This window comes from Culex quinquefasciatus, chromosome 2 (assembly GCF_015732765.1).
Source record: "Culex quinquefasciatus strain JHB chromosome 2, VPISU_Cqui_1.0_pri_paternal, whole genome shotgun sequence".
Taxonomy (NCBI): domain Eukaryota; kingdom Metazoa; phylum Arthropoda; class Insecta; order Diptera; family Culicidae; genus Culex; species Culex quinquefasciatus.
Window position 1 is genome coordinate 160,501,722 of NC_051862.1, and position 24,567 is coordinate 160,526,288.

General features: G+C 36.4%; 1 protein-coding gene across 1 annotated transcript in view; it reads right to left on the bottom strand.

The window, feature by feature from the left end:
• LOC6054187 overlaps positions 1-15,685 on the bottom strand; it is a 42,402-nt gene extending 26,717 nt beyond the window's left edge. The window contains exons 1-2 of the mRNA XM_038254061.1: positions 15,218-15,685; positions 14,983-15,109 (exon numbers count right to left, since the gene is read on the bottom strand). Coding sequence (XP_038109989.1) covers positions 14,983-15,037 — 55 coding nt within the window. The 5' untranslated portion in view covers positions 15,038-15,109; positions 15,218-15,685. The remainder of the gene's footprint in view (positions 1-14,982; positions 15,110-15,217) is intronic.
• Positions 15,686-24,567: the final 8,882 nt, after the last annotated feature.

The following is a 24,567-nucleotide window of genomic DNA, read 5'->3' on the forward strand; positions in this document are numbered from 1 at the left end:
TTATTATTTGGTTTAAACTTAGTGTGAACATTTTCTATAACAAAAGAATACATTTTGCATGATTTAGAAGTCTATACAAGTCTTCCTACAATTTTGGCAGCCATAAAAAGGACATCAAAATTTTCAAAAATTAGTATCTTGAGAACTTTTTCTTATTGATAGGGTATCTTCGGCAAAGTTGTAGTTGTAAGTTGTTAAAAAATCCTCGTTTTTGAAAATGTTTAGATGACAATAATTCTATATTTTGAGCTACGGAACAAATTGGTTAAAACTCATATGGCAGTGTTGCCAATTTTTCGAAAAAATCATGATTTTCGGAAATTGTGAATTATTATGATCTTTTACTGTATCTTTAGATGAAACATCAAATTATGTCGTGCACCGATTTCAAGTTACAGTCAATAAAAAATGACTTTTGTCTTTATGAGCATGAGCATGAGCATGAGAGACCACCCATGGTTGTCCTTCTCCGTTGCTGAACAGGACCGTAATATCCTATCAATACAACCGACCATACGCTTAAACGATCAAATGATGTTTCCCTTATCAACAGCATGCATGAATGCGCTGAAAAGATAAAACATCACGATCATCAAAACTAGAGCCGTTGCTAATAGGAAACAGTCGTTGGCCACCAACGGCGCCCGCCATGTCAGTTTGTAGATCTCGGGGATTGGGACGGGAATGTTAGTTAGCACAGGCTGCTACCAAGGGTGGGTTCTATACGATATCCACACCCCGCGTGTGCCGGAAAACTACTTCTACTTGGGATTTTGTTAGTGGGTAAGGGTAATGGCCAGGATTCAACATAGAGGATGATGATGCGACCCAATAATCAATAAATTTTGTTTAATGGTGTGATGTATTATGCATTCTCAAGGCAAACAGTCGGAGTATGCGGATGAGACTATTCCCGGTTATTTGGTGTTGAGTTTAGCAGAAATGATTAAATCTTAGACAGCCGGCTGTGGAAAGATAAAACCAAATAAAATGCGAAAACGCGAAACCGCCCGGACCGAAAAACACACACAATCGGAGGGACAACAAAGACGGAAACGGCAACGAAAATCTTGCGTGATGACCGCGACGCGCACCGTTCAAATTCTCCAACGCAACTGTCAAACATCGCGAAACCGCCCGGACTGCTTTACCCAAAGCGTTCTCATCCTCAGATGGTAGTCCCAGATGTCCCCTACAAGCTGCAGGTCGAACCGAGTTGATATCTGGATGGAACACTTTTTTATTTGAGTTTGCAAATTATGCTATTTTTCACTAAAATGCCAATAACTCCCTTTAAATTTAACCAATTGGGATGCTCTACCCTGCATTTTGTTGCATTTTTTAAGTCCTTTGAGATGCATTTTGAATTTTGAAATTAAATTGAATTTTGCCTAAGTAATAGCCTTTTTGAGATTTTTGACGTTTTTAAACCTTCAAACTTTGTGTCCCGATTTGCCCCACTTCTCGTTGACCTAGAGTGCTCATATTTTGGCCAGATGCTAGTTTTATATGTACAAACAACCCCTGAAAATTTCAGGCAGATTGGTGAGGTCGATGCGAGATGGGTATGCTTTGCTCATGGACTCGCTCTTAAATTCAAGATGGCGGCCAAAATGGTGGTAATAAAATATTAAAAAAAAAATGCTTCTTCAATGTAATAGGCAACAAGCTATTAAAATTTTCGAATTTGATGATAAAAGTAAGAAGAAAAAACAGTCTCGGATAATTAAACTTCAGATAATCGAGGTTTCGGATAATCGAGTCTTAACTGTAATCTCTTTTTTTTAGATCAGCACTAACATTTTAAAAGGTCCATGGATTGTCATGGACCACAACAAGCTACTCCTTCACTTTTTAAAATCATCAGCAAATCCCCACGAAAACAACACGATTCGAAAACAAAGTTGTCCAATCAGGCCCAAATTTGGTCTGGAGTTTCCCTGGCCAAATATTTAGACCCGTATTTTTTGTTTGGCCACTACGGGTACCTACGCCGTTTCAGGGTGGTCAAAAAATTGCAATTTTCGTCGGTTTTTGAAAAAAAACATACACAGAGACAACCCGTTTTTGGCAACATGACTTTTCGACACCATCCCTCTCGTTATAAATGACTGATGAATGAGACTAGAAATGTTTCAAAAATCTTGTTGCCAAACACGGGGTGGAACCATTTAAAAAAAATCTTAGCTTTACGCGATTTCAATCGATTTAAGTCTTCTTAACGCAAATGGAAGGGGCCTAAATTCAATCCAATTCAACGAATCATCTCTGCGGCAAACTTTACGCAGTAGGCCTTGCCGCTTCAACGTTTGTGATGTTGCAATACATTTCAATGAAATGGCACACTACAAATGTTAATGAATGACGAGAAGCGTACTAGGCGTAATCTAATCCTCTTCAAGATCCCTTCGAAAAATTACGCTAGAGATTGTTTAGATTAGATTAGATTTGGTGAAATATTACATAAAACTTTAATCTGCAAGTTCTGTTCCATCACTGCAACCAACTCATCTGCCAAAGTGGACACAACTTTTCCTGTATCTTTGCTTCTAGGAAATCATCTCGACAGCCAGGCTCCGTTGAATTATGCTCCAACGATCAAAGTTTCCAAAAAGTCTCTCCCCCTCGTAAGTGCAACGAGCTGCACGCAGCAGCTCTTCTCTCTGCACTCGAATATCTACGAGGACAAGATTTATGCAACAGCATGTGCATCATTTGCATCGTGCACGATGCATCGCGTGACAGACGCCAAACTCGTGGCACGTTTTCCCGCGTGTTGCAGCGTTACTGTCGCGGAAAAGGGGCCTCTTAATATTCGAAATAGCACTTCAATTTCTACTAATTGGATGTGTTGGACGCTTGTCCGTGAGTATTAATTTGCAATTTGTACACTGCCCATATGCAAAAACAGCATGCTGAGAAAAACGCATTTGAAGTTTGTCCCACACATAAGACTACGTGTTAAGTTTTCGCGAAAAAACTAGATTTCCTCCTGATTTCTGGAACAAAGTACTGGATGTTATAGGCTCTTTCGAAAGAGCGCACGATTTTGAACCAAACTTCATCAATAACTCAAAAACGATGGAAATGCTTATGGGACATTTATGCGATCAGGGGCAGTACAGTTACTTAAATTAGAATAACACCTGAGCTTCCATGCTTAAAACAAACTACAAGGTTGCTCAAGAAAACGCTTTGTTTCCAAAAACTACAATTCCTTTTAGCTATAAACAACATTGCAACATCAATTTTTCAACATATTTCAACCCAAACGATCATATTTCACGGTGCCGTCAGAGTTGACGATTCTGCTCGAAACGAAAAACAGCTGTGACTTACGGCGTCCGATACCAATCTGGGTCCATACCGGTGGTGCTGGTTTCAACTGCTCAAGACGAGATAATTTTAAATCCCACCCACTTTTGAACTGGTCATATATTTTGTGACTTTAGTGACTGACAGTGTCAACGGCGGTCGGTTGGACTACAACACTCTCGGCGCTGGATTGAGTGGAAAGCCAGCCAGGGGAAACTCATAAAGTAGCAAGAATAGTATTTTGCGGCAAAATGTCACCAAGGAGGGGGAGCTTGGGCTAAGTTTGGAAGCAGCAGGGTTTGTTTTTAGAAAATTTAGAGTGGTTCACAAACAAGTGGAAAATTCCGCGCAATTTATTTGGCAACGGGAGGGGCGTGTGAGCGTGACAGATGTGTCGTTATTTTTGGAAAACTGAAAATCGTGCTGCACATGAACGCATCCGAACGCAATGAATACGTCCACGCGTTTGAACGGCACTGAATGTCATAATTAGAGTGCAGGAAAACTTGTGAATTTCACACCCTGGTGATTTGTGTTGACGCACATTTGTGCGCGTTTCCGTTAAATGTCGAGTGTCGAGTGTCGCGGAATAATTATGAGCAGGGGTGCTTGACGGAGAGGTAAACAAAAATGAGCTCAAATTAAATTTGTTAATCATTGAATTTTGAATAGCGTTTATTAGATTGCCAGTTTTAGTTTTAGAAGGAAGAGACGAAAATTTTGATCTAAGGAGTATATCAGAAACTGTCATGAATTTCTCAAAGAAAATTTAAACGAAAAACGTACCGTCAGTGGGGGTGACATTGGGTCTGGGGGTGAGATTGAGTCAAAGTGATTTTTTGCGGATTTTACCATTTCTCAGGTTCTTCTCAATGAAACTTAATTCTGTTAAAAGGGTTGTGTAGGGAACATCTTAAGATGACTTCGCTGAAAAAATCTCGTTCCTAGAACAAATCCTGTTATTTTGACAGCTGTATAAAGTTGAGGCCAAAAATGACCTCTCGAAAAATCATTTTTCTAATATTTTGGAATTGCCCAAATGTTTGAAAATATCTACTTCAAACATTGTAGCATGTCAATACGATTCCCTCGAACAAGAAACACTGTTGGATGACTTGTTTTTACCATATCGTTGTATTTGAGCATCATTTTAGTTTCATTTGACCCAATGTCACCCCCTCTAAGGGGTGAGATTGGGTCAATTTTCAAACTATTGGCATTTAAGGTAGTGTTCATCAAAATCCACCATATTTTGGGAAAATGTTAGTAAATTATCTAAGAACAAATCTTCGTTGAAAGATTTTCGATGTTATTTAAATTGTTTTTGTTATTGAGAAATTACGAGAGATGTATCGTTTTTTGACCCATAGTCACCCTCACTGACGGTACTAAGAACATATAAATTTGTTTCTATATCATCCCTGTTGTGCAAACTTATCGCACGTGCATTTTGTGCCAAATTGAGTCAATAACGCTATTTTGTACAGCTCACAATGCCTCACCATTTGACCTTCACAGATCCCCAAAATTAAATTTCAATCATGAGATATTCAAGAAAAATCGAAAAAAACTCCGTGCATTTTTGACGATTTTTCTGTCGCAACCGATCAAGCTCATATTTTGGATTCGGGCCCTGAAATGCCCGCTAAAATGACCCGTTTTGTTACATCCTAATACCCATACAGTCCAGACTCGATTATCTGAAAGTTTGTCCTATACGGATAATCGGATCATGAACACACAATGTTTTTTCCGTATTTTTTTATATTTTCTTATACTTGAAATTTGTATTGTTGATTGCCTTTTAAAATCAAAAAACTATTTTTTTGCAATTCCGTCGTGAAACTACTTACATTTCCTGTCATTCTTGAACGACGAAATAGCCTACTTTTCTGTACCAAAAATAACAGAATCGAATAGCAACACTTTTCAAAATAAATGCTGAAAAGTTCTACTTTTCAGCAATCAAATGGGTGCTGAAAAATTGAACTTTTCAGCACTTGTTTCAAAAAGTAACACTTTGCAACATTTTTTTGATTTAAACGATTTATTGACAAAATACATGAAAATTTGACATAAAATTTCACTCAGTGTGTGTTTTTTGGAATTGCAAAAAATGTTGTATGGAACTCGTTGCAAAACTTGATTTTTTCAGCACTCTTCGTAATTATCCAACTCGGTGAACCTCGTTGGATAAATGTACGACTCGTGCTGAAAAAATCCTCTTTTTGCAACTTGTTGCATAAACTACTATTTCAATATTTAATCTCCGCTAGCTTGGATTTTAAAAAATCTGCTTTAGAATAGTTTATGAGTCATATTAAAGCTCTGCATATAAGACAACAAAAAAGGTTCTCTTTCTTACTTCGATTATTTGAAGATTTGATTATCCAAAGTATTTGATTTCAAAGTTCTCCGGATAATCGAGTCTGGACTGTATTGCAAATTATTTTATGCTAGACAAGAATACCAGCAAGCTTAGTTCAAGAGAGCACAAAATCATCGATATCTTAAAATGGTATATATTTACTAGATTCTGAGATGTTTTTTTTAATAATTCATCGGATTTGGGTATCTTAATCAAACTTAAAGCACCGTGCGACTCCAGCAAAGTATACCTAAAATTTATTTCTATGGAGACGCATGGTCTTGAATTTAGAATTAGGCTCTCTGGTTCCGAGAACTTCAAATCAAGAAATAAAGTTTTCATTTGGTCTTTATGTGTGTTCAGCTATGCAATTGAAATGTCAAAGTATTTTTCTTCCAAGGCTCATCCAATTACCTTTTTTTGCTGCGAGCATTTTTAAATGTTTTTATAAGTCAAAAAATAAAACATTTTATTTTCAGCACGAGATGGTCAAACTTCATAATACGTTGTATACGAGTTATATGGTAATTGGCAGAAATAAATCATGTGAATTATAAAAATAGGACGTAACAAAGTTTACAAAATAAACTCATTTTTTATGGGATAGCCCCTTTTTAAGAAGTGTTCCCTAATTGGAACCTACAACTTTAACAAAGACATCTAACCAATCAGAAAATGTCTAGTCAAGTTTTAGATTTTCGAAGAAATTCAAAGCATTTGGAAATCCCAAAAATATGTGGCATAAGGGAACCAATGATATAAATTTTCAACTTTGGAAATCACAAATCACATCTAAAACAAAAAAAAGTGGTTTGGTTGAGCATTTTAGAAGAATGCATTACTGTGAATACAAATATTCTGTAGTCAAGAACTACAAGGTTCGTGTTCCAAGAAACGATTTTAGTAATCACATTTCATCATTTGTAAGCCACCATTCGCTAGTCTGCAATAAAATTTAGAGAAAATTGAAAATATACCAGCTCATTCCAAGTAATCAAAAAGTTCTACCAAACCCATAACCATTATAAAGTAATAGGCTACTCACTTCTCGGGCCACTTTGCCACCCCCTTCCAACAATAGAAACCGTTCAATTGTTGCCTCTAAAAGGGGGCGCGTACACGGAGAAAAAAGAGTTCCCAAAATCGTGAACAACCGTTCATGAAAATGGGAACCACGAACAAAGTGTTCAAATTTCATGGTACGTTTTTCAAAATCGTACCATGGGATTTGAACACTTTGTTCGAGGTTCCCATTTTCATGAACGCTTGTTCACGATTTTGGGAACTCTTTTTTCTTCGTGTATAAGGCACCTACGCAAAAACAAACGGTAATCCATTAAAACTTTCAAATCCCATTACGCCTTCAACGCCAAACTCCATCAAAACCGAGCTCCATTAAATTATCACGGCGCCACGATCATCACTTAACTCTGGCCACGAGATTGGCACCTTTGGGGTTATTTTTTTACCAACCCCCAATAGGGGAGGAGCCTTCGAAGACTCGTTCGTTATCAATATCAAACGTTTAATTTTCACTTCATTCCAGTCAGCACCAGTATTGCGGCCCCCATTGCGGCGATTATTGCACCACGTTTCGACCGTTGAGAACTTTCTTCTTCATTGCGGCGCGGTGGCTACTCTACTTGGCCACAGAACTTGGGCACGTCGGTGGCGTCTCCGGGGAACCATTTCTTTTTGCCAATCAAGAAACCAGACAGCCACCCCGGGAAAGAAAAGCGGTGGAGTGGTGTGTGTTACGAGAGAGGGGGTCTGACGTCCGTGATCGGAAAGCAGGGCAGGCGCAATCTATCACACGGAAATACCACCCACCAAAGGTATTCCGGGCCCGGCCGGGTCGCGAGGTTGATGGCGTACTTCTTGTAGACTTTGGATGGGTGTGTGGGCTAGCTAAAGAAATAGAAAACCTTAAAAAGAACGAACCAGGGCCGAGAACAGCACCAATCCAATTCGGCGTAACCCTTAGCTGGACAATCTTTAACAAAATGGACTTTAACACTGGAACGCCCAACGCATGTCCAACTTACACGGACGCCCAAGCCTCCCAAAAAAGGTGGAACGGTAACTTCAACTCGCTGGTTCTCGGTCATTACTCAACCAATCGGGACGATTCTTGTTTCCAGTGATTTGTACGAATGTCTAGATGATCCTAAAATTTTGCAGAACTTGATTTGAACAAATCTGTAATTTCTGCGAAAGAAAACATCGTTTCACCTTTTTTAAACAACTGCCTCCGCGGAATTTTTGGCGAATTTTTTTTTACAAGCGAAAAAAAAGTTGTAACGATGTTTTTAATCGCAAAAATGACAGATTTGATCAAATTTAGTTCTGCAAAGTTTTAGAATCATCTAGACATCCTAACAAATCACTGAAAAGAAGAATCATCTTAATTTGTTGGGTTATGCCCGAGAACCATTGAGTTGAAGTTACCGTTCCAACTTTTTGGAGCCTTTGGCGTTGGAATGTTAAATAATATTTAATAGTCCTGTTAAGTTTCGAAATACCAACTTGATACAAATATGTTTGTTTCCTTGTAATGTAATAATAAGTAATCTTGCAACTACTACAAATTAACCCCTTCCCACCCAGAGCAAAATCGAGTTTTTTTACGGTTTACCTTGCCATTTTCTACAGAATTGATTTAATAGGATGCAATTTGAATTTGGAGGCAGTAAACATATTAAATAACACTGTGCAAGAAGAATGAGATCATTTCATTCATTAGATTTCGAGAAATTTTAATTTGAAGTGAACAATTAGTGTTGATCTGGTCCAACCATGTGCGTTAGAGGTTTAAAAATAGCTGCAAGATAACTTGTTATTAAGATGAAGATAACTTAAGATAAGTTTTGTAGTATAATTTTAGGTCACTTTTGAAATCGTACAAACATGATATGAAGATATCATGAAAGAAATATTTTACGGTTAGATGAAAGAGCAATTCCAGCTCAAATCAGGAATTTTTCCAGTACTTTTGTACACGACCTTCTCCGATTTCAATGAAACTATTTAGACATGTTATCCTAGGCCTATATAAGCCATTTTTGTGTACATGGAGCCAATTGTACTCGAAAATAATATTTGAGAAGGGCGTAAGTTGATTAATTTTTTTTGTAATTTAAGATGTCTATATCTCGAAGCCGTTGCATCGTATCAAGAAGTGGTCAGAGTCAAACTTGTAGAATATTGGACGGGCTTTCTGAAAATAATACACTGAAAGAAAAATACACGCCACTTCCATGAGATTTTTCTATTTTTAAGTTTAAAAGTTAAATTTTAAGGTGATGTCACGATTTTTTTTTCGTTCAAAATTTTTGAGGAAATAGCCTTAAATGTTACAAAAAGATTCACGAAAAATGCAGGATGATATGTCTCTTCCGAAAAATAAAAAAATCATTGACTAAAACTGTTTTTTTTTTAAAGTGGTCTAAACGTCAAAATTTCCAAAAAACCGATAGTGGGAATCGATTTCCCAAATAATTTTACATAAAAGTCTCGATATTGACCATTGTCTTATGTCCAATCCTTGTGAAGATACAGCGATTTTAAAAACAAAAATGTTTTTGATGGTTTTTTGCACTTTCTAAAGGACAGTCTTGATTTTTCAGTCTCGAAAATATTTTTACCAGAAAGCTCGTCCAATTTCCTATAAGTTTGCCTTTGACAATTGAATTGGATGTATGGGCTTACAGATATAAGCTTAATTACATTGCTCATAACTGAGAATGGTATTTTTTCAGTGTGGTAGAAACCTGGATACTAAATCAAATGTTATTTTCGAGAACAATTGGCTTCATATACAAAAAAATGGCTTATATAGGCCTAGGATAACATGTCTAAAAAGTTTCATTGAAATCGGAGAGGGTCGGGTACAAAAGTACCAGAAAAATTCCTGATTTGAGCAGGAATTGCTCGAAATGATTTTCGAAAAAAAACAGGAATACAAAAGATAAACAAAATTAAGGTCAGAAAATAAAGAAGAGCTAAGGAAGGAGTGGTCATGAAAAAGCTTACACAACAGTAGAAGTCCTGACCAAGAAAAAAAATCAAATAAACTGCTTTCCAAGGGTTAAGAACCACCACTGCGCCCTTTTCCTACGCGAATGAGGGAGAGGAAGGCTTCGGTTGTAAACTTTACATCCTAGCTGCTGTTTATGTAACACGAATCGAATTTCCTTCCTCACTTTTTTCGCCACCACCGCTTTGGTTGTTGTTGTTGGTGCTTTGGTTGCGTATCAAACGAAAACTCCGGTCCTGGCCCTGGGCTGGGTGGTTTATTTTTCGAGGGACCTGTCAAGGACTAGAGCCCCAGCTCTGCACCTTGGGGTGATGAAGTCCCCTGGCAGTCTCGGCCGGTTTGGTTGGACGAACTGGGGATAACTAACAGAGACGGTCACACAACCTACCGAACACACACACCTTTAGACCTTTCTTACGACTCCCACACGTTTTCGGTTGTTTCGGTGTTAGGGTGTCTGAACTTTTCGAACTATTTCATCGAAAATTACTATTTGTCATTTTGCTAAAGTATGTTAGCATCTGATTAAATAACAAACCAATATGTTTTTTTTTCAGGAAATAACAATACATAAAACACATAACTTTCATTGAGCCTAGAAGAAATGAACCATAGTGAGTTATTACGCTTTTGTCAATACCTATGCATCAGGACGATTGAAGTTAATTTTATTTAATGAGTTGTGCTGAGGATAAAGTATAGAAATTTACTTCTCTACGTTGAAACGAGTCAGTTTGTCAGTTTTTAATAACTCGAATTCCAAAATTTATGATACACTTATTACAGTTTGAAGTTGAGGTAAGTTTTTGACCTTAACATTCCAACACCCAAGCCCCCAAAAAATTCGGAACGGTAACTTCAACTCGCTGGATCTCGGCCATAACTCAACCAATCGAGACAATTTCTTTTCCAGTTTAAGTTCTGTTATTGTTAGGAGGTCAGAACTTGTTAACAAAACACCCAGATTAGCTCTTATAACAACACAAAATAATAATGGAGATATGTTCGAAAATAACTCATTCGATAACAGGGAAAAAAATTGTTCCCGATAACTGAATTCGGTATTGGTGAGATTTATATTTTGTGCTAGTAAATAATTGATTTTGATATTTATTTCTTATTATTAGCTCATTGTAAAAAATATATATCTAGACTTTTTTTTTGATTAGGTATGTTTATAGAAACACAACAGTTTAAAAAAAACCCCTAGATATTGGTCCTTGCACTGTAACTTGGATTTGGCCCGCACTTTTCTCTCGCAATTTTGACAACAAAATTTCCAAAAACTAGGCAACCAACAGTTGTTTATTTACATTTCCAGTCGCAGTTTCCACCAAACTAGACATTCGCACTTTAAAATTGCGATTGACAGGTGAGCAACATCGGCTCGCTTAGATCATTTTTTGAGAAAATTAAAATTTCCCAAGCCAGTTTGACAAGTCGCAATAGTGCGATCGATAGCAATAATTTAGTGCGAAGTCCAAGTTAGTGAGAATTGCGCAATATTATTGCTTCATTCCATAAAAAACTGACATAAAAAAATTGTAAAATTTCATAGAGACAAATTGAGCGATAAAAAAATGAAAAATATTGCGTTATGCACAACATTTTTGATCAATCTGTTGGAATTTTTTTTTATATTATTGATATATTAGTAATTAAAAAAATATTCCAACATCAATAATTAAAAGAAACAACCTTAAAATTCTTCACTTATAAACCAAAATGTTGGCACATTTCATGGCCAAATTTATGTCCTTGACAAAATTGGACAAATTTTCCCCTAGTCAGCCCATGTTTTGCAAAATAAATTATAATAACAAATCAGGTTATGGACACTTGGAAAATTTTTAAACAAATTGTTGATTTCCTTATTGTGATAAACTGCCGCTCAAAGCAAGTTAGTCCCATTTGTAATTTTGTCAATTTTGAGGTAATGATACAGTTTGGTTTGGAATCATGTGAACCATCAGAAAAACCAATAAAGTGTAGTACTTTGTTCCAGAAAACCGTAGAAAAGGTGGATTTCATGAAGTTTTAACACATAGCCTTATAGGCGGGACAAATTTCACTTGTTTTTTCTCGGCTTGCTGTTTTTACATATGGGTCGGACTCGATAAGAGCGACAGTATAAATAATTAAAATATCAACTTTCAAATTTTTCACGTTTAAAAAAGTTATCGTATAAATACCACATTTCATGACCAAAATAATGTATTTGATCAAATTTGTCACGATTTTCCCATAGTTCCGGCAATATTCAGCACAATAAAAAAAACAATGTCACATTGGGCTATGGAAAATTGGTCAAATTTTCCCCATAGTTATTGTAAAATCCATCAATAGAAAAAAATTACAAATTATGGTATGACTGATGATTGTTTTAAAAAAACTGGAATATCACATAAATCACGCGATAAATGAATAAATGATTAACCGTATTCCATACTTTAAGTTGTTATTGTCTAACTCTCTCATAAGATCTGCTAAAAAACATTTTTTAGTCTAAGTGTTGGTAATGTTATTATTTTTTCTTCTCATTACCGATGATCATGACTTTCTGATCACAAAATCAGACATTTTAAAAGGTTTTTTTTATCTCAGCCCTTTGTTTTTTTAATTTTTTCCTGTTTGTTTTGCTTTTAATATCCCTAAGTTCAATCTTTATTGTTTTTTATGCAAAAGTATTTGAGATTATGCGATCCCTTGGAAAAAATATTTTAAAATTTCTAAGTTTATTCAATTTTATTTTCGACGTTTTGAAAAATCTTCTTTTTTTCGTCATAGTGGTGACTACACTGCCAAATGAATTTTAACCATCTTATGTTAAAGCTTAACTAAATGTCACATTAAATCATCTAAAATACATGCTAAATTAAAAAAAGTAATTTATGCAACAAGTCGCAAAAATAATATTTTTTTCAGCGCGAGTCACGCGTTTATCTAGCGAGGTTCGCCATCAATCTTTTGCAACAAAATTGTATAGAACAGCAACTTTAATGGTCGAAATGAGTGTGAGGATCAATTAATGGCTTGACTACTTGTAAAAAATCATGCACAAGAGAATATATAAACTTTCTAATCTTGAGAAAATATATAAACTTTCTAATTTTTATGCCGTCTTTCTTTTTTTTCAAATCAATGCTTAAATTGCAAATTTTGTTTGTCATGGCAAATGAAAAGTATGCATTTTAAAATCTAATTTCTAGTGCAACTTGTGAAATCACAGCTCAAAGTTTTCAAATATTTGGAGCGTATTTTTGAAATATAGTTGCATTCTTTAGGTAAATTTAGTATGTTACGAAGTTGTTTTTTAATGGTTTTTCATGGTTTTATGATATGATTTTAGTTATATGGTATTCAGCCTAATAAATTAACAAGATTAAAATAAGTTTGAGTATTTAAAGTGGATGAAATTAAATTATATTTTTTTCATATGTAACTCAAATGTTTCAAATGATATTACAAAAAAAAAACGTTTATAAAGGTTGTCAAAAATAATATAGTTTATATTCATTCCATAACAGCGTAATTTTTGTTGTCAAACATATAAGCAAACAATATTCCTAGGGGTGAATGCTTCAGAAATAAATATCATCTGAATTAAACCATGAAATTCACAGACAAGCTGATTACTTTAATATGAACAGTAGATTGACATAAATAAAATCAAATCAGGCTCTCCAATTATTATTTTTTGTATAATTTCAAAACATTTGTTCAAAAAAGGTAGGAAAATGTATACTTCTGATTGTATTTCGGGAATTCCCGGGAAATTCACAAATTTCCCGGGAAACGGGAAATATTTTTTCCCGGGACGAGAAATTGAACGCTCTAATTACTTTTTGAAACAAGTGCAGAAAAGTAGAACTTTTAAGCATTTATTTTTGGTACAAAAAGGAGGCTTTTTTGTCGTTCAAGAATGATAGGAAAAACAAGTAGTTTCACGACGGAATTGCAAAAATTGTTATTTTGCGCATTTTTATTTTGTGCCATAGTATAAAAAAAAATGTTTGTAACCTTATCACTGTAAGGGAAAGTATGCACAATGTGTCATCAAAATAAAAAAATGGTTTGAAAAACATTTTTTTTCAATTTTAAAATGTTTTTTATGTTTGAGAAACAGAATATTCATTACTGTATCAATATCAAATTTCAACTATGTAGACAACGGAATCGACGTAACACCTTATAATGTGGCCCTCTTAAACCTTGCGATTTCGTCAACGGATCCACAGGCGTGTATCGTTCTTTTTGCGACAAGACTCCGCCTCCCGGGTCTCCTAAGTGTGAAGGTATGGGCACGGGGAGAGGGCACCGAATACCTATATTTACACTTAGAATTTTTTGCGTCCGCCCCGGGATTCGAACCGGCGACCTCTGGATTGTGAGTCCAGTGCGCGGTCCGATTGATCCACACAGACAGACACAACAGGCAGAGACAACTATCTCAAATAACTGCTTTATTTGAAAATTTTAGAATTATTAATAACAATTTGGGAAGGTGGTTTTGTTTAACTAATCCTTGCTGTTTGTACTAAGCATTATATTTGATAACTTGATTGAAATAACTTTTGCATTGAATGCCATCTACTTTTTTATAGCAGTGATTAATTATGTAATTTTATATACATTTTTTACACCTATCATTAGATAACATGGTTTAAAAGTTTGAAACTAAACACTTATAGAGAAAAAAAAGATCGGAGTCCATTTTTTTACTTCACGATTCCACTTTGTCAAATACAGAAAGTGAATGTTAACATAAAAAAAACAATTTCTCAAAATGTCGTTTAAATAATTGCCTCACAACGCAACATCTGATGACGACTTGTATTGCTTGTTAATATCATGTGAGAGTGCCATCGCCATTTATTGCCGTACAACTAATTGCGAAGCTTCACAATCTCACTTTTTACGTCTGCTCTCTCACTGTCTCTCTTATCATGTAAATTATACAACTTTCGAAAGCAATTACATTTGAAAGCTCCTTCAACACTGCTTTGCTACACCACCCTAGCGCGAAAACCCCGGGGGTAATATTAGAAGTTTCGCTTTCTTTCTTGAGCTGCCTTCTAATATTGCCTTTTGCTGCTTTTTTTTTTGTTTCAAACCCAACCTTCAAGACTGGGGTACAATTGCTCGGTATCTGGGAATGGCCCTTTCGAAAGGAGTTTGAAGGGGGAGGGTGAATGTGGGGCTAAATGGACATCTTGGGAGTGGGGGGAAACATTGCGCACATAAAAGTTGAAAGTTCACATACCCGGCTCGACTGCGATCAGGATGATTAGCATAAAAATCGCATAAAATTTACTCATTTTATCCGATTTTTCCTCCGTCACTCGTTCACCACTGGAAATCCATTCAATATAGCAGCGGAGACCTCGCGACTACAAGAAATATGGGTAGAGAGAGAGATAGAATGAGGAAAAGTCCTGGTCAGCTGGTGAATAGGTTCCGGTTCTGGCGATCACCGTGGGAGGTCACCCCAAACTCACAAGGCTCAACGCTTTTCTTCTCCTACAACACTTCACACTTCCAAAGGTGGCGCCTAGCGTCCGTTAAAGTTCTTCTTCTTCCTCCGCGTAACCGGAAGTTGCACGCACACACGCACGCACTTCCTTTCCCTTTAGGGAGGGGAGGAGCGCCCACTCGCGATTATGTAAAACGATCCGCGGCCGCGGACACTTCCCGGAACACTACTCCCGGGGCAGACGGATCAACTCCGCCGTACGAAGGACGAATGAGGAAGTGAAAAGGAAATAGAAGGGAAGAAAAAGGGGGAGATAGAAGGAGAAGGAGAAGGGAGGAAGAGGGAGGAACTCGGAGGTCAGACCGGAAGGAAGCTAGCTAGCTTCCCAAAGTGACCACCACTACCACCACACCACCTCTAGCTCTAGGACGGACCGTCGAGCGCGCACGGTGTGCACTCGGCGACGTTCTAAGCTAAACTAACCCTTGGGATCGGCGGCGGCCTGCAACGTGCCTGGCTGTGGAGCGCGCGCGTTTGGAAAACGGTTTTCCTCCGGATCTTTTATTTTCTTTTTGCTCTCCGAGACGTGACGAGACGAGACGAGACGAGCAGTTCTGCATGCAGTTTTCACACGCTCCTCTCGCAGGGTGGTGCTCTCTCTTCACTGGGAGAACACGATCATCTAGTAACGGGTTTTATTTTTGGAGGGTGACAGGGATGTAGAAAAAAAGGAATCCATCTGAATATTTTTGAAAGCCATTATACAATGTTACAGAACCCTTCAATTCATTAAATTCTATCATCATGTCATCGAAGTCGAAGTCGGAAGTCGGAAGTTTTGGAATTTTTGAGGGATTTTTTTTTCATTTTGCATGTTTAGCAAAAAGGTTTCTGATTTCTGAACAACTTATCTGCCCACCATTGAAAAAACGGCTAATATCCACTTTTGGCAAAAACGAGATATTAGCACCAGGTTGTAGAGGATGTTCCAACGCATCTTCTGAACCTTGAATTTCACAGAAATAATGTTTAGATTTGGCTGCCGATGCGAAAAACCAAACGGCTAATATGCCACTCTTATGGGAAATTGCCTTGACGGAGATTTTGTGACAAACACTCAAACGCGTTTTTCTCGGAATACTTGATTTGGCATAATAGCCGAATTTTCAATTATGGGCAGTTATGAAGGCAATAATTTTTAATATTTTATCGATTTGTTCGAACCATCGTATTATGCGTATTATTATGGTTTTGAAAATCTAAAATAATTTTTGATGTAGCTTAATCCTTCCAGTTTATAAACAAAAACATACTAGGGTGGTCCAAATCCGGTCATCACCAGGCTAAATTCAAAATTTGAGCTCATTCTGACCACGGGAACCCCTTCCTCTAAGCCCTTAAGGGGTTACATACATGTAGAAAATAAAAAAAATTACAGAATATTTGTTAAATCCACTCAAAAGATGATTTTCAGTCACTCCTGAAAGTTTCATGAAGATATTTCATGATTAAAGTAAGTAAGAGACGATTTTAGGTTAAAATTTTGCCATGCGCAAAGCGGGCTGTCAAACTATGGTGGCGTTTTTCTCTAAACCCCGAGTTGATTTACGGGTGCCACGATATCTCGAGATGGGATGGATCAAATTGGATGAAATTTGAGGTGAAGACTCTCAATATGTATCCCATATGCATGACGAAGCCCAATTTTTAAAATATGCTTGTTAAAAAAATACAAAAATAAAAAACTATCGTATTTTTTATATGAAAAACACAAAAATATTTTTATCTTTTTTTTAATTTTTTTTTTTAAATTGGGCATCGTCATGCACACGGAATTGGTTTAACGAGTCTTCACCAAAATTTTGAGCCGATTTGGTCAAGAAAGTGTTGAGATATCGTGGCACCCGTTTTTTGAAACTGCTAACTTGAAATTGCTATACATGTTAGTAAATGCAAATGTATCTTTGAATGCCCTGAAAACAGAATTAAAAAATAGTTAAAGTGTGTGCCCATACTAACCTCTTTTTTTGCCGATTTACATGTATGTAACCCCTTAAATTTTATATAGGAAAAATCTTCAAAATTTATGAAGAAAAGAAAAAAAAATAGTTTTGACCTGTGGACGGCGCAATAACTTTCCAATTCTTATCAATTCTCGGAACTAAGATCATCTATTAATTTGGAAAAACTTTCCCCAATAAACCATATTTTTAAGGATTTTTTGCTAAAAAGTTTTTATCCTCCGAAAATGATCATTTCCACGAATACGGCTCTAAGGGACACCATCTACGACATTAACAGAAGAAACATTTTATTAAATTTGATCATTCGGAACGTTAAAAAGCCTAGATGATGAACATTTTAAATTAGATTCTAGATTTAAAAATAATTATTTCTTGCTTTGATTTTCAGCGAAACATTTACCATTATTTGATGAAATTTTATTTTCCGGTTTTTTACTAAAAAAACGAAGTTGACTTTATAGCTGTCGGCCACCATTGCTAGTACCAACCACTAGTGTCTTCCTTTTAACTACAAGGACTTCGCCTCCCTGGGCTCCTAAGTGTTTGAGTACGGCACGGAGCGACGGCGCCGGATACCCATGTTTACACAAAGAATTTTTAGAGCGCCCGCCGCGGGATTCGAACCAGCAACCTATGGATTGTTAGTCCAGTGCGCGGTCCGATTGATCCACACGGGCGGGACAGGTTTTTTACTAACTTTCGACAATTTTCCGCGATGTTTTTTTGGTCACATTAAAGTCACATGTAAACAAAGCTATTGTTCTTCGCTTTCCAGCTATCCATTTTCGAAATTCAAATTCAAACATCCTTGGGATAGTTTAAAACTACGTCGTTCAAGTGCTTGGAACTGAAAATGATTAAATTGTAGATATAGCAATATACAGCAATTCCCCACGAAAACAGCATGATTCGAAAAAAAAGTTCTCCGATCGGGCTCAAAATTTTTCTGGGGGTTCCTTGACTGAAATAATTAGACCCGTATTTTTTTGTTTGGCCATTAGGGTGACCTACGCCGTGTTAGGGTGGTCCGAAAAATGGCAATTTTCGTCGACCAAAAAAAACCACTTTTTTCAAAAAATCATATCTCCGCGCCATTTCACCGATCGCCGATTTTAGCTGTTCTAGACGCAAAAGAAAGGTGATTAGTTTGGCAGTTTGGGAAAAATAGCAAGAAGTTTCAAAAATCCAGCTCAACATTTGAAAAGGTCGCATAAAAACTTAAAATGCTGTTTTGAAGGTCTCGGAACCAAAGGGCCTATGCCTGAAAATATTTTTATCGGATTCCTCGGATCGGATTTCACATAACAAATCAAAAAATGGTGAAGTTATGTTTTCAATACTCTGAGATACAATTTTTTGAAAAAAAACTGTCGAAAACGGGAAAAAATCGACTTTTTTCACTAAAACTGCGATAACTTCAAAATTTCAGCGATGACGATGAATACATGTTAGGGTACCAAAAGTTGCGTCAATTAAGTCAATTACGAAAATTGTGGTACCCTTACATGTATGTATAGGTCATCGCTGAAATTTTTAAGTTATCGCAGTTTTTGTAAAAAAAAAAGTCGATTTTTCCCGTTTTCGTCATTTTCCCATTTTTGCGCGTGGTGTGTCGAAAAACCCAGTTTTTTTTTTTTCAAAAAATCGTATCTCAGAGTATTGAAAACATAACTTCACCATTTTTGATATGTTATGTGAAATTTTCCGAGGAATCCGATAAAAATATTTTCAGACATAGGCCCTTTGGTCCCGAGACCTTCAAAACGGCATTTTGAGTTTTCATACGACTAGATTTTTGAAACTTTTAACTATTTTTCCCAAATTGCCACCTTTCTTTTGCGTCTAGGACAGCTTTAATCGGATGCAATGGCGCGGAGATATGATTTTTTGAAAAAAAGTGGTTCGACGAAAATTGCCATTTTCGGACCACCCTAACACGGCGTAAGTCACCCTAATGGCCAAGCAAAAAAATACGGGTCTGATTATTTCGGCCAAGGATCCCCCAGAAAAATTTTGAGCCCGATCGGAGAACTTTTTTTTTTAATCGTGCTGTTTTCTTGGTGAATTGCTGTATAGCAAAAACTTTTTCACATAAAATTGCCGGAAATGATACAAAATTTTGAGGAATCACCCTATTACATCATCTAGCTAAAATAGTTGACATGGTCAAGACCTTTGGGCACCGGAACCGGTCCCAGAAACGGTGCACTGAGCTGATGTAGATTGGTGGCCAATCGGAACCAGCTCCGGTGCCCCGTAGGACTTAACCATGTCAACTATTTTTGCAGGATGATTCCATGAAATTTTGTATCATTTCCGACATTTTCATGTGAAAATTTTTTTGCTATATTAACCAAAAATCCATCTAGGAACACCATGGTACCCCAACGGAATCCGGAATATCTCCGGTAAAAATGAACCATATTTGTCCCCCATCTGACAATTGAAAAAATATAGAAATCTGGATCATTTGCAACCGGAAATATCCAATTTGGTCAATTCAACCAAAGGTTATAGGATATGAAAAAAATAGGGGTCAAACGACTACCCGAGCGTTTGAGTGTTAATAAGCAAAGTTTATGCTGATTTATGCCAAAAAAAAAGATTGTGCATTAAATCCTATCCATTACAACGTATTCAACTGTTCCACTATTTTCAAAAATCAATCGAATGAACCAAATGAAGAAACTTGAGCCGAAAATCATAATTTAAAGAGTAATCAAAAATTTACTATACTACCAATTTCAGTTTAATTTTGTCGAAATAGGCTTAAACAGTTTATCGATCACCACAATGATTTGAAAAATCCGTAATTTTAACTAATGGAGGCCAAAACGGAGGTGACGAATATTTAAAAAAAAATTGTTTGTAATTTAATAGACAATATAACTCTTCAATTTTGACTGAAATGGGGTCGCAGAACTAAAATGTGATGATAAATTTAATAATATTAAATAAAATTAAGACAAAGAAAATTTTTGTTCATGATTTAATCTTCAGAATTCCTATACAAACCTTCGGATAATAGAACTAAGGATAATTTAATAAAGTATTATTAATTAAAACCTTAGTCTGAACTATATTGGCGAACATAACAACGAATGCGTCACAGTCTCCCAAATTCCCATCATCTTCCGAGCCCATCCCTGGCAAAACAAACAAACAACAACAAGAGAGCAAAGCAAACTTTCCTAGACGAGCACCAAAAACTGATGAATCACGCGAGAGCTCTTCGGGAGAGGATGCTGCCACCGCCGCCGCAGCAGCAGAGCAGAGGGTCCGCGTGGCTGTGAAGTGTGAGCCAACTGGAAGAAGCTGTTGAGCTTTCCCAGCCAGCCTGCCAGAGATTTATACCAACTCTGGTTCAGGTTTGCTCACGGTGCCACCCTGGAAAAATTCCATGACGACGGGGAGGACGGCGAGAAGGACGAAGACGACGCACGCACGCACTGGGAATCGAAAAGAGAGAGAGAGAGAGAGCGAGCGAGAAGAGAGAGAGTAAAGAGCCTAAACACAACACACGGCACACAGGAGGAGATGGGTGCGTGAGTAAAAATTGTTTTTCCCCAAGTTTTTCCTGCACAGCTTTCAGTTGAGTACATGAGTGGTTGGAAGTTTTAGACATGGAATCCTATCGTCTATCTTGGATGTTTTCTACTTTTCTTGTCACAAAACTTAATCATTACTTTTAATGTTGCATGATCTAGGACATAACAAAAAAAAACTATAAGAGTTATTCCATGCCAAATAGGGAACCGGTTGTACCGTCTCCGATTACAATAATACTTTTGTAGACATGTTATCCAAATCTTGTATAAACAATTTCGCTGTATCTTCACAAGGGTTGGACAGTGGTCAATATGAATACTTTTATGTAAAATTGCCTGGAGAACCGATAAGGTACGTTTGAGAAAAATTTTTTAATGTATAAAACTTAAAAAAAAGCAATTTTAATAAACTTTTTCAAATTCTATAATTTTCCATATACTTTAAGGGTTCTATCCCATTCCCCAGAATCCCACTCACCAGAATGGCCCATTCCCCAGAATGACCCATTCCCCAAAAATATTTAGGACCTTGAAAAACATGTTGTGTTTCCCATTTGGTATAACTCCACTTAGCATAACGCCGTTTGGCATAACGTGATTTGGCATAATGGCGCATAATGGTCAATTGGCATAATGATATTCAATTTTCAACAATAATTTAATAATAGAATCGCTTTGATGAAGACATCGTGACTTGTGATAAATGCTGACACTAATTGATTTATTTTTCATTCTTTATGAAGGGAAAACTCTATTTACTAGGGATAACTGCTAAAGGAAAATTGAATTTGTGTCAGCATGCTGAAGTTATCACAAGTCGAGGGAGTTGTCCCTTCCTTAAAGAAGGCAAAATCAACTTTAAAAGGGAAATTTCAACTTTTATCCGCAGTTATGACAGTCACGAGAGTTTTCCTTTCTTTAAAGAAGGGATATTTCAACTTTTGTCGGCAGTTACGACAGTCAAGAGAGTTTTCTCTTCTTTAAAGAAAAGAAAATTCAACTTTAACGGAAAATTTACCTTTTGTCGGCAGTTCTGACAGATAAGAGAGTTTTCCATTCTTTAAAAAAGGCAAAATTCTACTCTAAAGAGAAAATTAAACTTTTGTCAGCAGTACTGACAGACAGTGGTGTCAACCATCGCGACGCTCATTTTTGGTTCGCGGAGCATTTTTCGTTTGTAGTGCTTTTCAGTTACGGAATTCGACAAAATGGTGTTCGAAGCATTTGTAGAACTCACCAACAGCAACATTTCTTCAAAACATTGTATAGTTGAAAAATTCATACGCAAAATTTACAAGAAGATTGCGGACCTCAGGACCAATGGTTCGCGATGCTTTCGTTTGCCTAACGCGTTTTTGGTTGTAACTTTTTTGTATTCATCAAAAATCAATACTATGTTGGGCAAAGTTGTACGATTTGGTGTGTTCTACAAGTCCTTTATACACAACTTTGTCAAATTCCGTAACTGAAAAGCACTACAAACAAAAAATGTGCCGCGAACCAAAAATGAGCGTCGCGATGGTTGACATCACTGCTGACAGACAAGAGAATTTTCCCTTCTTTAAAGAAAAAAAATCAACTTTGATCAGAAAATTCACCTTTTGTCAGCAATTATCAAAAGTCAATAGAGTTTTCCTTTCTTTAAAGAAGGAAGCATTCAACTTTTGTCAGCAGTTATCACAATAAAGGCAAAATCTGAAAACTTTACACTTTAAAACTGATCACTTTTTGAAATAAAGTACATTCATAGTAAAAATAAAACTTTTCTGTGGAATGGATCATTCTGGGGAATGGATTTCTGGGGAATGGGATAGAACCACTTTAAGGGAGGCGCGCGATACTTTTTGAATCTTCACCTAAAACGAAGCTTAGTGAATCATCGTGCGCCTCCATCAAAATGTTAGAAACAAAGATCGGAAAACTCAAAAATTCTTAGGTAAAAAATCATTGATTTGCAATTATTATCACCTTCCGCCATGGCGTGTATGTCATCTTAGGCTATTTGAACAAACAAAATTGAGGTACGCGCCAGTCATTTTGAAACGTAATGTTTGCATAAACTTTAAAGCTTTTTAGGTCATGTTCGAGATTTCGAGTTGTTTTTAAGATCAATTTGATGAGTTTACAAAAATGTATTTAAAAAATTAAGAGGTTTATGTTGTCTGCGAGAAAAAGTCACCTTTTGGCCATGTTGACCTAATATTCGAAGAATACAAAATAATGTTTACAATACATCCGGTTCACGACATCTTGTAAACCTTCTAACTAGTTTTTAGCTTATCCCAGGATTTTTTTTCTTTTCTTTGTTGTTTATCATATCCCAGATCCCAAAAATATAGTTGCGGAACAATGGTACGCAATCATATTTCTATACATTTTTGTATGGAGAAAAAATAAAACAGACCGATAACTATTTTATTTTCATTTTCAGACTTCAACATCTTTCTCCATAAAAACCCAACTAAATAACCTTACATTTGAAACGTGGAGCTCTAAAATTGGTTCAGCTGCTCCAGAGATATGTCTTTCCCAAAAATATGGCTTTTGCGAAAATCGACATTTTTTTGACCACGCCGTTTCGGATAGGAGTACCCTAATCGTGAAATAATAAAAACTACGGGTCCTAATATTTTGGCTAAGAAACTTCCATGCCAAATCTCAGCCAAATCGAGCGCTTTTGATTTGGATCCTTCCTGTTTGACGTTGAATCGCTGTATAAAGGATTTTAACAACTCCTAACTCAAAACGAGATGAACTTTTTACTTCTCGAGATCAGGGATGGAATAATCGCAAAACAATCAATTTCGCTTGCAAACTTTCTTCACCCGCGAAAGAGAGAGGAGGCGAATCACGCAAAAGAAAATCGCTCCCGAAATTCTCCAAGAAAATCAATCTGCTGATGATTTTTTGTGAATTTCCTTCCCAGCACCAATTAAAATATGTTTTTTCACTTTGTTTACACACATTGCCCATCCACAAAATATGACAGGTCATTTTTCGACGTGTGACGTTACACTTGCAAGTGTAGCAGTGAAAAAGACGTTCCACCGAATGCATTGTAGTACAAAAACAAGAGATAAGGATACCTTTTGGTATATATAATGAATCTACCATATTTCATGGTCAGCGATGACAGCATGATTTTCATTAGGTGCGTACTTTGCCCCGCTCTACTCTATGTGTAAATTATTTTTAGAACTTGAACTTTTATCAAAGCATTGGAAAACAAACACAAAAAAATAATCAAATCCACGATTATCCTGAAATTCAAAAGTTCTCCTTTCAAATTCAATTTATATATTCGGAATTGGTTCAATTACGACAAATCTACTGTCATTTTTATTTGATTAAATACCATTTTTTGACAAATTAAATGTATTTTTTTATTCCTTTTCACAAATTCATAAAAATGGTGGAAATATTTTACTAAGATTGTAGAAGTGATCAAAGTTTTTTTTATTGATTCTTTAAGTTTTTTGTGTATTGGTTTCGAGAAGACATTATACCCAAGAATGGGTGTAAAAATAGTTTTTGATCAGTTGTCAGATTTGAAGGCAACACCCAAAATCAGAAGTACCCCTTAAAAAGGTTTCTACCTACCCTTTATCAGTCATCGCAAGGAAAACAAATCCTTTTTGAGGGTTACTTCCATACTTTTTTCAAGTTTACCGGTAGTGACCCTTTGCAGAAGGGTAACGACGGGAACCCTTTTTGAGAGGTACTTCTGATTTTGGGTGTACATTCCAGAATTTTGTTTTGATTCTAAGACAAAAATTGCTCTACAACCTCTTTTGCTTTAACAA